Genomic DNA, 13500 nt, shown 5'->3' with positions numbered 1-13500 from the left:
CAGAAGATGAACTCAGTCTTGTACCTTGAGTCTCTGTTCCTTGGTTTTCTGCTCCTTCTTTGCCCATCTGTCCAACCTGGTAGTAGGCACTGTCAGCACCACGCAAGGTCTCTTTCTTCTGGGAAGACAGGTCTGGGCTCTTCCCTCCCGTGCCACGAAAGAAAGACAAAACACCAGATGGTTTCTTTGCTACAGTGAAAAGGAATAAAGAAGTTAGCCTTGGCATTTCCACAGGCAGTTTAATAAAAGCATGACTCATATAAGTATTCTCCATTCATTGTTCCAACTTGAGGAACAATGTTGAGGAACATCATTGAGGAATGATGTCATTCAACTGTAATTCATTTTCCATTCTTCCAGCAACCAAGGTTCATCAGGTTAGCTGATTTAGTTTTCCGAGTAGCATTCTGGAATGTAAAGTCATTTAAAAACACAGACCAGGCATGAGTGTCTTTAAGAGTGCAAGGTCCCTCACATCATAACATGAAATCAGGGAACAATAGTCTGATCTCGTAAGAATCAGAAAAAGCCACCACGGGCACAAACTTCAAAAAACACACACACATACACACTCGCTCCCTCCTTCCCATGTGCTACATAAAGTCACCGACTACTCCCAATTTCAACTCAGAATGCATTTTCTTTGTTCTAATTTAACTTTCACAAGACCTAAACCCCAGGTTAAGCAGACTCAAGCCTGAGCTGATACTAGCATCAAGAATATGATTTTGTCTAAATGGTCTTACGCTGTTCTTGTTCTGCAGTGCGATTTGAAGGACCCATGTTAGCCTCAGGCAGGCGGACAGGGCTATTGCTCTTTGGTTTGCTGTCTGGCATGCTGAAAGGAGAAAGGAAAAAAGTCATTAGCATATCAAGTACTTCAACCCAAGACACTTTCTTTATTCCTATGCATTTATTTCTCCTCCATGCCCAACAGAAAGTACTGCTAAGGGAAGAGGATGCAGTTTAAAGTTGTAATGGCTTGGGACTCTCCAAATTTGTACTCTCCTCCACCTCCTTGAAAAAACCCTCTCAAGGCCCCATAGCAACAGTTGCATTCATTACCACAGAAAAGGCAAGCAGGCCCAGTAATCCCCACCAGTCAAGGGATCAGGTGGTGAAGCCAGCACAGTCCTCAACATGAAATGGAAATTCGGATGCTTCAAGTATGTGTTGACTACATGGAATATCTCAGATTCCATCAAAAAGCAGAGATCTCAACAGAGGCATATTTTCAGGGTCCTTCCCCATCCTGGTTTTGGCTTATTCACTAAAATAACTGTGCTTTTGCAGGAACTACAGTAGATAGAGCATGTAACCTGTTCGACTGTAATCCTTCTTCAGAACTGTTCTTCAGAGATGCTTTGGACAACTCATCCAGGGCATTTCTGTACTCCTTGCAACTGAAAAAAAAAAAAAAAAAAGAACAAGTGTCAGCTCTCCTCTGGGAGACTCTGCAACACCAACCCAAAGATTCAGTTCAGAGAACCACAGGAAACAAAAAATCCACAGTAGAAAAATCTCTTCATTTTTTCTTACAATTAGAACTTAGTTCCCTTAGAACAGAAGATGCTCTAGATCACACTGCAGGAAAAATCCCCCCCCCTTTTTTCTCCCCCTCCCATGATTTAAGAATGTGCTACTTGAAGTCTGCTGCCTTGTGATGTGGAAACCTTAAGAATTACTGAAACTGCTGGTTTGGAGAGCTGGGTATTAGCAAGAGCTGCTATGACTGAAGGGAGGCAAGGGGTAGACTGCAGTATGAACACCTACCTGTTGCTCCCCAGATCAGTTACACTTCCTTCAGGTTGGAGAGCTGAGCAAAATCTAACTGCATTTCTTTCTCTGACAACATAACATTACAGGGAACGCTATACAGCTAATTTATTTTTGTGTACTAGAGTTCAACAAGAAAAGCCCGAAAGTTGCAAGCTGGAAAATCTACTTTCCATATCTCAGTGATACAAGGAGAAAACTTCAGCTCTGCCAGGAACTCTCAATATAACTGAGCAAAGAAATTGACACACTTGTTCCCTACCATTAGAATTTAAATATTCCTTGCACAGAAAATTTGTCTAAGTACGATGTGTCAGAGAAAAGCAAAAATCACACCAGTACCTGAGAGCAAAAGCTATGATGGAGCTTGGCTCTTTCTCGCAGACCGCAATAGGTACACGTTCATGCTCATACATTAGGTAGTGCTTATCTGGGTCACTAAATGAAAATGATATGAGACTGTTAGCAGACCACAGAAGTCTATGGAAAGAAAAAGGTTAAGTTTTGGTAAAAAACAGACCTCACCACTGCACTCCCAGGCACAAGCTGCAAGTCTCAGCATGGAACCAAAGCTTTCCAGATCAGTTTCCCCCAACAGACACATTTATAACTACGTGGTTAAATCTAAATGGTTATGTGTTACAGCAATCAGCACTTCAAGCAAGCTGCTTAAATCAGAAGATCAGCTTCAAGTCAGACCAAGAGTCTACTTCTGTTTAGCAGCCACCATTTCCAATGGCACCAAAACCTGCCTGAGTTTGACTGTCCTGCAGCATAGCCTGCAGAGGGAAGTCAGGGCACAAACCACCTGGATTCTGTTCTGAACAAGCAGTTTCATACAGAAAATTTTCAAAAGCCTCCTGGGTTTCTGCAAGATCTCCTTGTAGTTATCTGTAGGGTCCAGTCATTTGACTTTTACCTCATTAGCCCATGCCCTCCACTAGTGCCCTGGTGGTAGGATTTCGAAGTTAAACTCAGGCTGCCAAACATTAGGCTCATGTCAAACAAGAAACACTACAAAGCACGCCGACCAAGTAGCTGAAAGACTTTCCGGCCTCCCCCTTTTCACATGACAGGGGGACATGAGGGCACATGCAGTAGCCATTGAACCTGATCTACACCCAGACAATGCCAATTTGAGTCCAACCCTTGGAAGAGGTCTGGAAGCAAAAAAAAATAAAGAGGCAGGCATGTAGCTTTAGTAAGTCTTAGCTAAGGAAGGACGTTTCTGCTCCTTCTTGGCAGCAATGAGTTAGAAAGCACCTTTCTCCCCCTCCTCCTCACTCCTCCTCCTCCCACAAGCTTTCTGAGGAGGCATTCCTGCTTGGAGAAGGAGACAGATAATGCATATGCACAAGTGTGGATCATTTATAAGAAAAGCAGGTAACCTACAGATACCTAGAAGGGGGATGGAAAACTTCTTGCCTTGAGGAAGTTCTTTAGCTTATTTAGAGACAAACCCAGGTGATGACTTAAATTATATACTGAGCAAAGGAAGCATGCACAGCCTGTCTGAAATTTGACCAGGCCGCTAATTTTATATTTCATATATATTATGCAGTACTTACAAGGGAAATGGAATGGGGTTATAGTTGTTTCCAGGCAAAAAGTTCGCCAAAATAGCTTTCATAGTAGACTTCTCCTTCACTTGGCTGTCTGTAGATCCCAGTGAGTGCCCATCAAACACATCTGGAACAGAGAGAAGTTAAACCTGTATCACAATATCAAACTTCTAATTGTAAATTCAGAAGGAAGGTTGCAGACCACAAAGTTACCAAATTTGCTGTTTCTAAACAGATCTCATGAACTTACCACAGAGAAGCAAGAGAAAGTATGCAAGACCAGAACTGAACTATACCTTCTGAGCTGCTTGTTGTATCCTGTTCAGACAGCGTGTTGGCACCAGTCACATGCTCTGATAGAGCCTCTGGAGGGGTGGGCAGCTGAAGATGAGCGGAGCCCATGGAACTCTGACTTGATAAAGTAGTCAGGAAACGATCCTCTGAGAGTATAAGGACAGTTAAGGAAAGAAGAAAACACGGCTGTCAGAAGTGATATTGCTAGCTCCCAGGCCAGGTTATCACCAGTGTCTACTTTCAAGAAATTCTTAGTTAGAAAGCAGGTAAGGCCACCCAGAGTAAAGAAATGGACAAGATCAATGTAGCAGATAACTTCCAGAAGATGCTGACATTCATGTCTACCACCTTCAGTTCTCACAGACTCTTCAGTAGGCCTCACAGGTAAGAGGTCTCTGCACTCATAACTACTTCAAAGAATAGGCAGGAGGCATTTCCCAAATTCCATGTAGTTATTCAGTTATTTAAAAAGCTTCTGAAAGTTTTTAAACTCAAGTTCAAAGGAAAACTCTTTCAGGTCAATTTAGTATCATTAACAAACTCAGCTTCATATTAGCAGCAGACTTTGTTTTTTATCATAGTAAGCTAGAAATTGGCTTATTCCCATCTGACACAACAGAGATACACTGTTTCTCCAAATTATCACATTTGACAAAGGTTTCCATGTTATGTCAGGAGAGGGTTACACAGTAAGCTGCTTCTGGTAGCTTAAGAGAAAGAAACAAACAAACAACAGACCTTTCTCTCCATTCTGCAGTGCCGGAGAAGCATTGCGTGGGGAAGCATCCATGTTACTGATCTAGGCAGACAAAACACCAGTGTTGATGTCAAGCTCTTCACAGCTGTATCCATTCCTCCATAGAACACTTGTAAAAGCGGAGCACTCCCACCCATTGCACTGTCACTATCTGCCACCACATGAAAAAGACAAGTCGACAGCAACCCAGCTTCACAAGATGCTTATGGCTGCTACCATCTCTGTAAGCTGCTTTAAAAAGCACACTCTTCCTCTACATAAACTTACTTGCTGATAGATAAAGTGTATTTTAGAGTCTAGAAAATGTGTTAAGTAGAAAAGACACGTATGCCTGGAGCAAAGCAAATCCAGGGTCAGCCTCCCTGTATTGCACTTGCAATCTGTACATTTTCCCAGAGTGCCAGTTCCCCAAAGGGTGGTTGTTCAGCACGCTGGCAACTGTACCCTTAGACAGTCTTGAGGGAGCAGTCCAAAATAACTTCTATAACTCCTCAGCCAGATCCCACTGGACACATCACAGAACAGAGAGGAACTGGCAGATTCATTATCAGTCCTTCCCATGTTCTTCACTCTGCATCTCCTAATGATTTTTGCCTCTTCTTTTTCACAAGGGATAAGCCTGATGGGCAACAAGGTAGGGTCTAACAAGGTGACCTCCTTCCTATTAGGCATATGTCTAACAAGTTCAGCTTTCCACTATCAGTATTCAGATTTACACTACACCACAGAAAATCACTAAATCCTATTCATACTTTGTTATCTTCGTAACATGGCTCTTGGTTTAAGTCTTTGGAAACAGATACATATAGTAATAGGCAATTCAAGCTTTTATATCTGACAACTACATGATGTAGTAAAACAAGTTTACTGAGGGAACTGAGGGCAGTCTTAAGACTGTTGTGTTGCTCCAGGAAAGAAATTTTAAGTCTAGCCTGCTACTCATACCTTGCTTTCTTCACCTTGCCTCAGTCTCCCAGGGCTGGGTGGTACTGATGGACGTTTTCTCCCTTTCTCTTGTTGGAAGAGATCCTGCAATCTTGGAAAAAAAGCCAAAAACACAAAGAACCCAAAGAAAAATTAATAAAAATATAAGTTACAGATAATAGCTGTGAAAGGCACAAGTTATGAAGTTTGTTTCTCTGTACTAGAACACAATCAAGCATGCCTTCACAAGTCTTTACTGTAAATTCACGTGGTTGCTAACATGTGCCAAAGCTACATTTCAAACGGCCAAAACCAGAATATTTTCTTCACCTCTGAAATATTTTCACCCAATTAATTGCTTTCCCATCCTCCTCTCTTCCCCTCTCTTCCAATTCCAGTCAAATGACACTTTCTGTTCTCAAATGCAAGTTGTACTCTAAAACATAATAAAATTATTATCTGTCCTGAAATGATTTTCTGTTCCTATCAACCAGCTCTGTGATCTTAACCAGCAGAGGACATTGTGTACAAGCTGCCAAAACACACTCTATAGAGCTATCGCACAACAGGGAGAGAAAGGGCAAAAGAACCACTTCCCTTCTATAACCAACACAATATCAGCGTTGCTTAGGATTCCAATGTGTGTCCTCTTACCGATTATTCCAGGCTTGTAGCATCTCACAAAGTCCTTGTTTTTTAGCTATCAGAGACTCAAAAACAGATTGCAGTTGTTGAGGTGTGTCCAATGATGATGAAAGCAGCCTTGCTTGGATTTTATCAGTCCAGTTTCGAAACTCACCCTCTTCCATCTGCCAAAAGAAAAACCATCAGTGTTCTGTGACCAGAGATGACATTAGATCCAAGCGGATTCTCCACACACTTTGCAGCCTATGGCCAATGCAGAAATAGGCCATTACCTCCTTTTGGGCAAAGAGGTCTTCCATCTTCTCTTCTCTTGTTTTGCTGAAAGTATCCGTTTTCAGAGAAGCAAGACGATCATCAACAGCAAGATACATTTGTGACACCCTGTCAACAGTGATGCAAAGAATTGAGCTGTGACTAGTTGGAACACCTTCAACATTCCTTAAGAGAAGTCTGAATGCATTTAAAGCTAGCGTTTATGAATACAGCAAGGCACATATGAAAGTTTTCTGCACAATAGGCTGTCCAACTGAATTTACAGGGAAAGCTGGAAAAAAAATCATTAGCAGAGCAGAAACCTAGAAGTTACACACACTGACATTACTCTTCACAACTTAGTCTTAGTTGTGGAAGTGGTCAGAGAGCAGTACAAAGGTCACAAGCACATTACCAGCAGAAGGGAACTATTGTGTTATCCGTGTATACGAAGAATCTGGGACTGCGAGCTACACCTCCAGCAGAAGGGCTCAGAGACAGACAGATTGAGTAACTATTTCAGCTTTAAACAAAGCTCCGCAGGTTTTGAAGTGAGGTGATCACTGAGACATCAGCCACACAGGAATGCTGCCACCAGGCAGAACACCAGGCAGGCTGCATTTAATACACAGTTTTCACCATGTCTCTCTCCCACTTTTTTGCTCCTACATTTAGAAAGGGTCTGTGTTTATGGCAGTTTACTTTAGACTACAAGAAGGTACCAGACTGTCTGCTGTTATCACATTGAGTAGCTAACAAAGGCAATATTTTTTTACACATCAGAACTTAGTTGCCTTATGACTGATATAATCAACAGTTCTGTTTGGACAATGGATTTGAGCAATGCCTTTCCAGGTTTTCTAGGCTGAAGTCAGAATTTAAACATGGTCAGATCTTCCAAAAGGGAATGTTAGAGTAAGGGTACAAAGTGTTTCCTGCAATTTTCAGATCAAGCCTTCTAGGACCACCTCTGTTCGTTTTTTTTGTATTAGAGGGAGGAACTAGAAATACTTCAGCTGTGCTTGAGAAGGCATTCTGTAAGAAAAGGTGACATTTCAGACACCAGTTGATAGTCAACTTTTCAGTGGCTACTTGACAACGTCATTCAAAAACATGCTATATCACTCAAACATTGCAACCTTCAGGGATGCAGAAGAGAAGAATCCTGGTTTCTATGGGCTACATTTAAGCTGTATTGCCACCAGATTAAAAGGTGAGAGATTAGTACAGACAGAGCAGGTTTCAGTACCACTCTCCCTCAGAAGTAAACACACATATGAATGTGCTTAAAACCATCACTTTTCAATTAAATAATGAATACGTAGCAAGTAAGCAAAAATGGTTTTGTGTTCTGCTAATAAAAGCCAAAAATACAAATGAGCTGAGAAAGGCATTAAAAGCAAACTTACTTTTGAGAGAAATCCTTAAGATCCTGCAGAATATTAACTTTGGATGGAGCCTGCCGTTTGATATAGATCTTGGGGAGTGGTACACACACTTCAAGCAGGCGGATTGGAGAGTAGCTGAGAAGGCAATATGATAGCCATGAACAAGACTCTCCCCATACAGTACAAATTCTATACAATTTTGTGGTTTGTAGCCCTTATATGAGAAGGGGCACTGCCAACACGTTCAGGGCTTTAGTTTCTTTTTGTAGTAACAACACCCTGTCCATTTATCTCCTAGGCAAAAAGTAAAACCACAGATCATGTTGCAAAAACAAAATTCTGAAAGTTTGAGATCAGACAGAGAAAAGTGTTTCCCTTCTGTATCATGAACAGGAACCATCCATTCTTAGGAACACCGTCCACCCCTTCCAGGACAGCAATGGCACCCACAATGCCCTCTGCAAGCCAGCACACAATCCTGCACTTGTGATTATAGTGCAGTTAAGCTGTCCCCTGCTGTACTCAAAGGGAAGGATTGACCTGATGAACCTTTACAGGAGCTACATGCTTCACATAGTATTACAGAGAAAGGAGGACATTTTTAGCAGTCGATCTCACCTGAAAGATGCCACCATCTGATTATAGGAAAAATACTGGTGATAGTCATGGTGAATGGAATGACCACAAGGCTCTGCATTGGCCCTTCGAGTGTACTGGTGCCCATAGAATCTCAGCTCAAGGTATTTTGCGAAAGACATAGACCAAGAATCATTGGAAAGGGGAACAACTGGTGTCACCTGAAAAATTGAAAGCCAAAATGTCTTAATTTTATCCTTCAACCAAGATAAAGGACAGGCTAACCTAGACAGCAACCTAGTATTTCTAGTACCAGAAGCACCCATGACCTTGGAACACACTAAACAAAGACAGTATTCATGCAAAGCTAAGGCAAACACATAGTTATAATAAACGGGATAAACAACAACTGCTAGTTATGATGACAGGTGTTAAGTTACAGGAGCTTATATCCAGGACGCTATTTCTCTGCATAGAGACAACTCCCAGCAACCTACTCAGCAGCAGTGGTTTCATCACATGCTTTTTCCCTGGTGATTCTTCAGCTACAACCACATTGGTCCTGTTCTGCAGTGTATTTAAACTTCTGCAGTGCTTACAAGCTTAGAGTAGTCACTGCTTTATATATACTTAATAGCCACAAACGTATTAGTGTTTACACACGCAAACAGAAATAAAAGGTTACAGAACAAGTGTATTCACAGCAGCATAGGGCTTGCCTTCAGCAATTACATTAATTTCCTCCACGTATCTTGAAATCCAATACCCATGTTCAAGCCAGCATAAGTAGATGAACTGAGTCATCCACATGGGTAATTGAGGTGTTTTGCATTTCAGGCACTGCATGAACCTTTTTTTTAATTAAGTTTTATTCTCATCTCTTTGAAGGCTCTTGCATATTACAATGTTTAGCTAGAGATGAGCATCCAATTGGTAATGTTTTCTTAGCTAAATTACAGAACTAGTTTCAGATAATACACATTCTATCTTGTGTTTTTTAAAGCAATTTATCATTTCTTAAATGAAGATATTAATTACTTCCTAATGACTACTGAAGGAAGTCTAGACATCACATTGACGCAACACCTGTCCAGTCCACAGCAGATCAAAGAACACCAAGTGGTTTCAGCAAATTACTAAGCCAGTAGGCCTTAGCGTCTGCCCTTCTCCATACATACACCCTTTTGATGCTCGTACTGATTCACTGCAGGGAAAGGGCCTTCACCCTTAAGCGGGCAACCTCATTTTTAATGTGTCAGAAATTACTTTCCAACAATGCATCAACTCCACTTAAACCTACCCTCTCAGAGCCAGGTTTGACGCTTGCCAATGGAGGAATTTGTAGCCACGCAAGAACATCTGTATCAGCAATAGGTTTTGTGCTAGTTTAGCCATAGCTCTGAGGATGAGCACTTTCTCAGAAATGCTGCCTTTCTGTACAAGCTCAGTCATAACAGCAATATTGAATTGGAATAGCAATGACTAAGTCCACATCCTTACCTGTTTGCACAGTCTACACCAGGAGTAAGTGAGAATGGTGTGCTGGTACCCAGGGACCGGGGAGTCCAGCTCTTTTAACACAATTTGCACACAGCCTTGCCCGTGAACAAAGCGACGAATGTGGTGCACCATTGGTGTTTCACAGAACATGCTGGGACATTGGTAGGAAGGCCTTATAGAGAGAAATGGAAACACTGATGGATGATCTTATGGTAGGCACCGCTGAAGAACTAATTCAACATATCTAATATGCTATTTATGGTAAAAGTTTCCTAAGCCTTTAGCAAAGTCTGTTTCTGCAGAGTGAATTGTACTTATTTAGAAGCAACACAGAGAAGCTCCCCTGCCAGGAATGGCTGTAAAGGTCCTAAAAGCAGTGACTGAATACCAGTTGCTATCACAGCCTTTTACAATGAATCACATTCTGTCAACAAATTTTTCACAGAAAGGGTCATTGGGCACTGGAACAGGCTGCCCAGGGAGGTGGTTGAGTCACCTTCCCTGGAGGTGTTTAAGGCAAGGGTGGACAAGGTGCTGAGGGGCATGGTTTAGTGTTTGATAGGAATGGTTGGACTCCACGATCCAGTGGGTCTCTTCCAACCTGGTTATTCTATGATTCTATGAACATATTCCATGTAGTCCACCAAACATGGATCAAGCATCTGGCAGTGCTTGGCACCAAATTAGAAGCCACTTTGGCAGTGTACCAGAATAAAGGCGGCTGAGGGCAAAGATCTGCCAAAGAGCCTTCAAAATGGTAACGTCTCAGCTCGTGAAGAGGTGAGAAAATTGTGCCATATAAAATTTTTGATCAGAGAAACCTATGACCTTTCTTTGGATGGGTTTAAGTCAGGGAAGAGAGATTGCCGTCAGAAAAATAAAAGCTGAATTGTTTAGGTACCAAAGTGAAATAAGGAATTCTTCAAAAATAAGAAGAGCCTAAAAAAAGCCCAGATCCTCCCTGCTTATATGAAAAAAATAATACTGAAACTATGGAGATTAGAGACTTAAGCACACACTAGATAGTCAGCAGAGAGGAAAAAAAAGAACTTAAAATTGGGCAACTAAGCTCCTCCTCCTCATTGATCACACAAGGAGAAATACTTGTTCCTCCAGAGAAGGTTCAACATTAAGAGCATTTTGCAAGTGGCCAACGGAGAGAACAGAGTAATTATATCTTTTGAGGAGCCACAGGCTACCTATCCAGCTTCACAGCCTGCTGAGACTCTGGACGGAGTTCTGGCAGTATTGGTTATTACTGAAACATAACAACTTGCACATCTGTCAGATGAAATAAATTACACAGTACTTTGTCGGGCCTAAAAGTGTTCTGGACCTTTTACATTAGCCACCTGCAGATATGACAAAGCCTTACTCTTAGACATTCAGGTAACACTAAAGGAGTAGGTTTTTTCCAGAACTTATATGAAAGTTCAAACAGGACCCTCAGAAAATTGTGATTGGTACAGTCACTTGTCTCGAAAAACAGCCATTTGAAACACATATTCAGATTCTTTAACTAGGCCCTTAGAGCCCTAATTGCTACAAGAAAGTGCTAAAGTGAACACATTTGTCTTTATGAACTTGTAAGTCCTGTTTCATAATCTTTTTCACTTCAGTAAAGGAAATCAGAGGGACAAGAAAGAAGCAGCAGAGTAGTAGATGCATTTGCTTCTAAGACTTGAGAATGAGTAAGTGAATTCTTAAATTTGGTTCCTGTTTTGTTACAGCAAGATAACAAAGCAAAGCGATCAAGAGATTTAATGGTAAGCTTTACTAGAACACAACTGGCTCTGCAGACTTGCATGTTATTCTCCCTAAGTGCACAGAAAGTAGAGTCTATGAAAAGGGCAGCAGGTCAACTTGACAGAGATATCAAAAGCTTTTGTTTACTTTAGAATGAGATTTAGAGTAAGTTTCACCTCACCTGAAACAGTAGCGCTCCAGAAAAATCCCTAGAGTCAAGTCATTTTTCCCATAGAACTCCATGGTCACAATCCTAAAGCAGAAAAAGAAAAGCTTTAGAGGGTGGATGCTGCCACTGTTAGCTGAACAATGGCTTTTAGGTGCACAGAAGTGCATCCACTGTTAGCTTGTTTCCAGCCCTGTATACCTTCAAAGGCTTTTTTTCAACTACTCTTCCTAGATCCCTGCTGTCAAGTTTGCCAACAATGAGATCAGAGTCCTATTAGAACTTTAAACTTGACATTTCAAAGTCAAACACAATTCAGCTGCACTTTTGAAGATCACGTTCAAGAATACATAGGCACAGAAGTCTAGGCATGACAGGTTGACACCTCAAACGCTAACATTTACACAGTTACAAAGAGGGTGGATCCAGAAGATGAAAAAAGCCTTAAGAACACCTTATTTGTCTGGAAGATTTAGTGGCAACTTCTGTTTGCTTAGAATCTGAGGTGACCAAGCCACTTAAAATGTATAAGTATCAGTTTAAATTTCACAATTCAGGCATCTCTAATACCAGTAATTTACATCTTCTATTTTTACTGTTTAGTGAGTTTATTACCAGCTTCTTTGGTTCATTTCTAAGCTTTTACAGGAACCCTAGACCTTTCCCTGTAGGAAAGCCATCTCTATGTTTTCAACTGAGCTAAATAATGAAGCATCAAGACCTGTCCTGTTAAAAAAATCTAGAAGCACATCATAAGTTGCACACAGTTAAAGAATTACAGCCTAGTCAGCAGGAAATTCAGTGAAAACTCTAAACACCACTGACTGTAATATGGGAAAGATAGCAATATATTCAAATGCCAGTCTCAGATAATACAATCTAGCAGTATTCTGAGATTCTGTCAAGGTTTATTTTTGGACTTGGACATTCTTCTGTGCTTATATACACTAACTCTTCCTGAGAAGACTGCATGCAATGCCCTCTCCACACATACATTACTCTGCAATGAAAGTACTTACTAGAGCATTCAGTTATCTCATTCATGCCTCAGAGATTACGAAGCCTATGGGATACTGCTCTGGAACCACCTGACCAGGCAAGATAAAACTCAAACTCTTTTGGAAACAGTTCCTGTTACAGGATGGGTACAACCTACCAAGGAGCGCTCGAAACAAATACCACTAGCAACCCCTGACCTTGACTTAGGAAAAAAGATAGCAACTTATAGAAGTTCTATGTGAGTAGTTTTCATACCAGGGACTAACACAGGCACTTGGAGCGTTGCTGGACTGAGCAGAAGAGCTACTGAAGAGAACACAAAGTCTCTGGTGGTTTACTGGACTCAGGCAATCCACCTAGTAGAAAGGAAACAACTCATTTACTGGTTACAGACACCTCCATCCACACAAAACTCCTGATGACAAAATTCTATTCTAGTAGTTTAATTTTACTATTCTAGTCGTTTAATTTGCTGTTTAATTTATAGCAAGCAGACTAATCTCTGCTTGCTCCTTTTGTACACGTTAATTTTGCATTATCTCTGACCTTCAGGTAGACTTGTCCCATGTATAATTACTAACTGCCACTTTTAGAATATCATAACTAACGTGTACAATGAAACAAATGCAAGCACGTGTGTTTGTGGAAAGTAAGCTAAGAGAAACAAAAAAAACCCCAAAGCCATGAGACAAACATCCAGAATCTCCCAAGCAACGTACAGTTCAGGACACTTCGCAGTTAAAATTCTTTCAATATATTATACTTCAATTACTCATTCAGGCTACAGAAAGACTTCAACATTCTGTCCTTTTCCAATAGATTTACCATGCTGCTACTGGAATGGAGCCGTTTCCCCTTTCGCGCCCTATAGAACTATGAAGTTACTAAATACTTTCCTTTGATCACTGCATAAAT

The 13500-nt window shown here is 41.1% G+C and overlaps 1 protein-coding gene across 8 annotated transcripts in view; it reads right to left on the bottom strand.

Moving 5' to 3' along the window:
- The window catches only part of PIKFYVE (phosphoinositide kinase, FYVE-type zinc finger containing), a 71494-nt gene that overhangs the window by 11950 nt on the left and 46044 nt on the right, over nt 1-13500 (bottom strand). For 6 of the 8 annotated variants that reach the window (XM_069860988.1, XM_069860987.1, XM_069860990.1 and 3 more), the window contains 15 exons: nt 12841-12941; nt 11602-11673; nt 9675-9846; nt 8217-8395; nt 7620-7733; nt 6231-6339; nt 5968-6122; nt 5335-5425; nt 4371-4431; nt 3635-3778; nt 3345-3465; nt 2119-2214; nt 1320-1403; nt 747-838; nt 25-189 (listed from right to left, as the gene is read on the bottom strand). In XM_069860988.1, the coding sequence (XP_069717089.1) occupies nt 25-189; nt 747-838; nt 1320-1403; nt 2119-2214; nt 3345-3465; nt 3635-3778; nt 4371-4431; nt 5335-5425; nt 5968-6122; nt 6231-6339; nt 7620-7733; nt 8217-8395; nt 9675-9846; nt 11602-11673; nt 12841-12941 (1756 nt within the window). The other 2 variants (XR_011337732.1, XM_069860993.1) reach the window with 2 other exon arrangements.

The sequence above is a fragment of the Phaenicophaeus curvirostris genome, chromosome 7, assembly GCF_032191515.1.
Source record: "Phaenicophaeus curvirostris isolate KB17595 chromosome 7, BPBGC_Pcur_1.0, whole genome shotgun sequence".
NCBI classification, from domain to species: domain Eukaryota; kingdom Metazoa; phylum Chordata; class Aves; order Cuculiformes; family Cuculidae; genus Phaenicophaeus; species Phaenicophaeus curvirostris.
The sequence above is the reverse complement of the archived record's forward strand: the minus strand, read 5'-3'. Positions and strand labels throughout refer to the sequence as shown.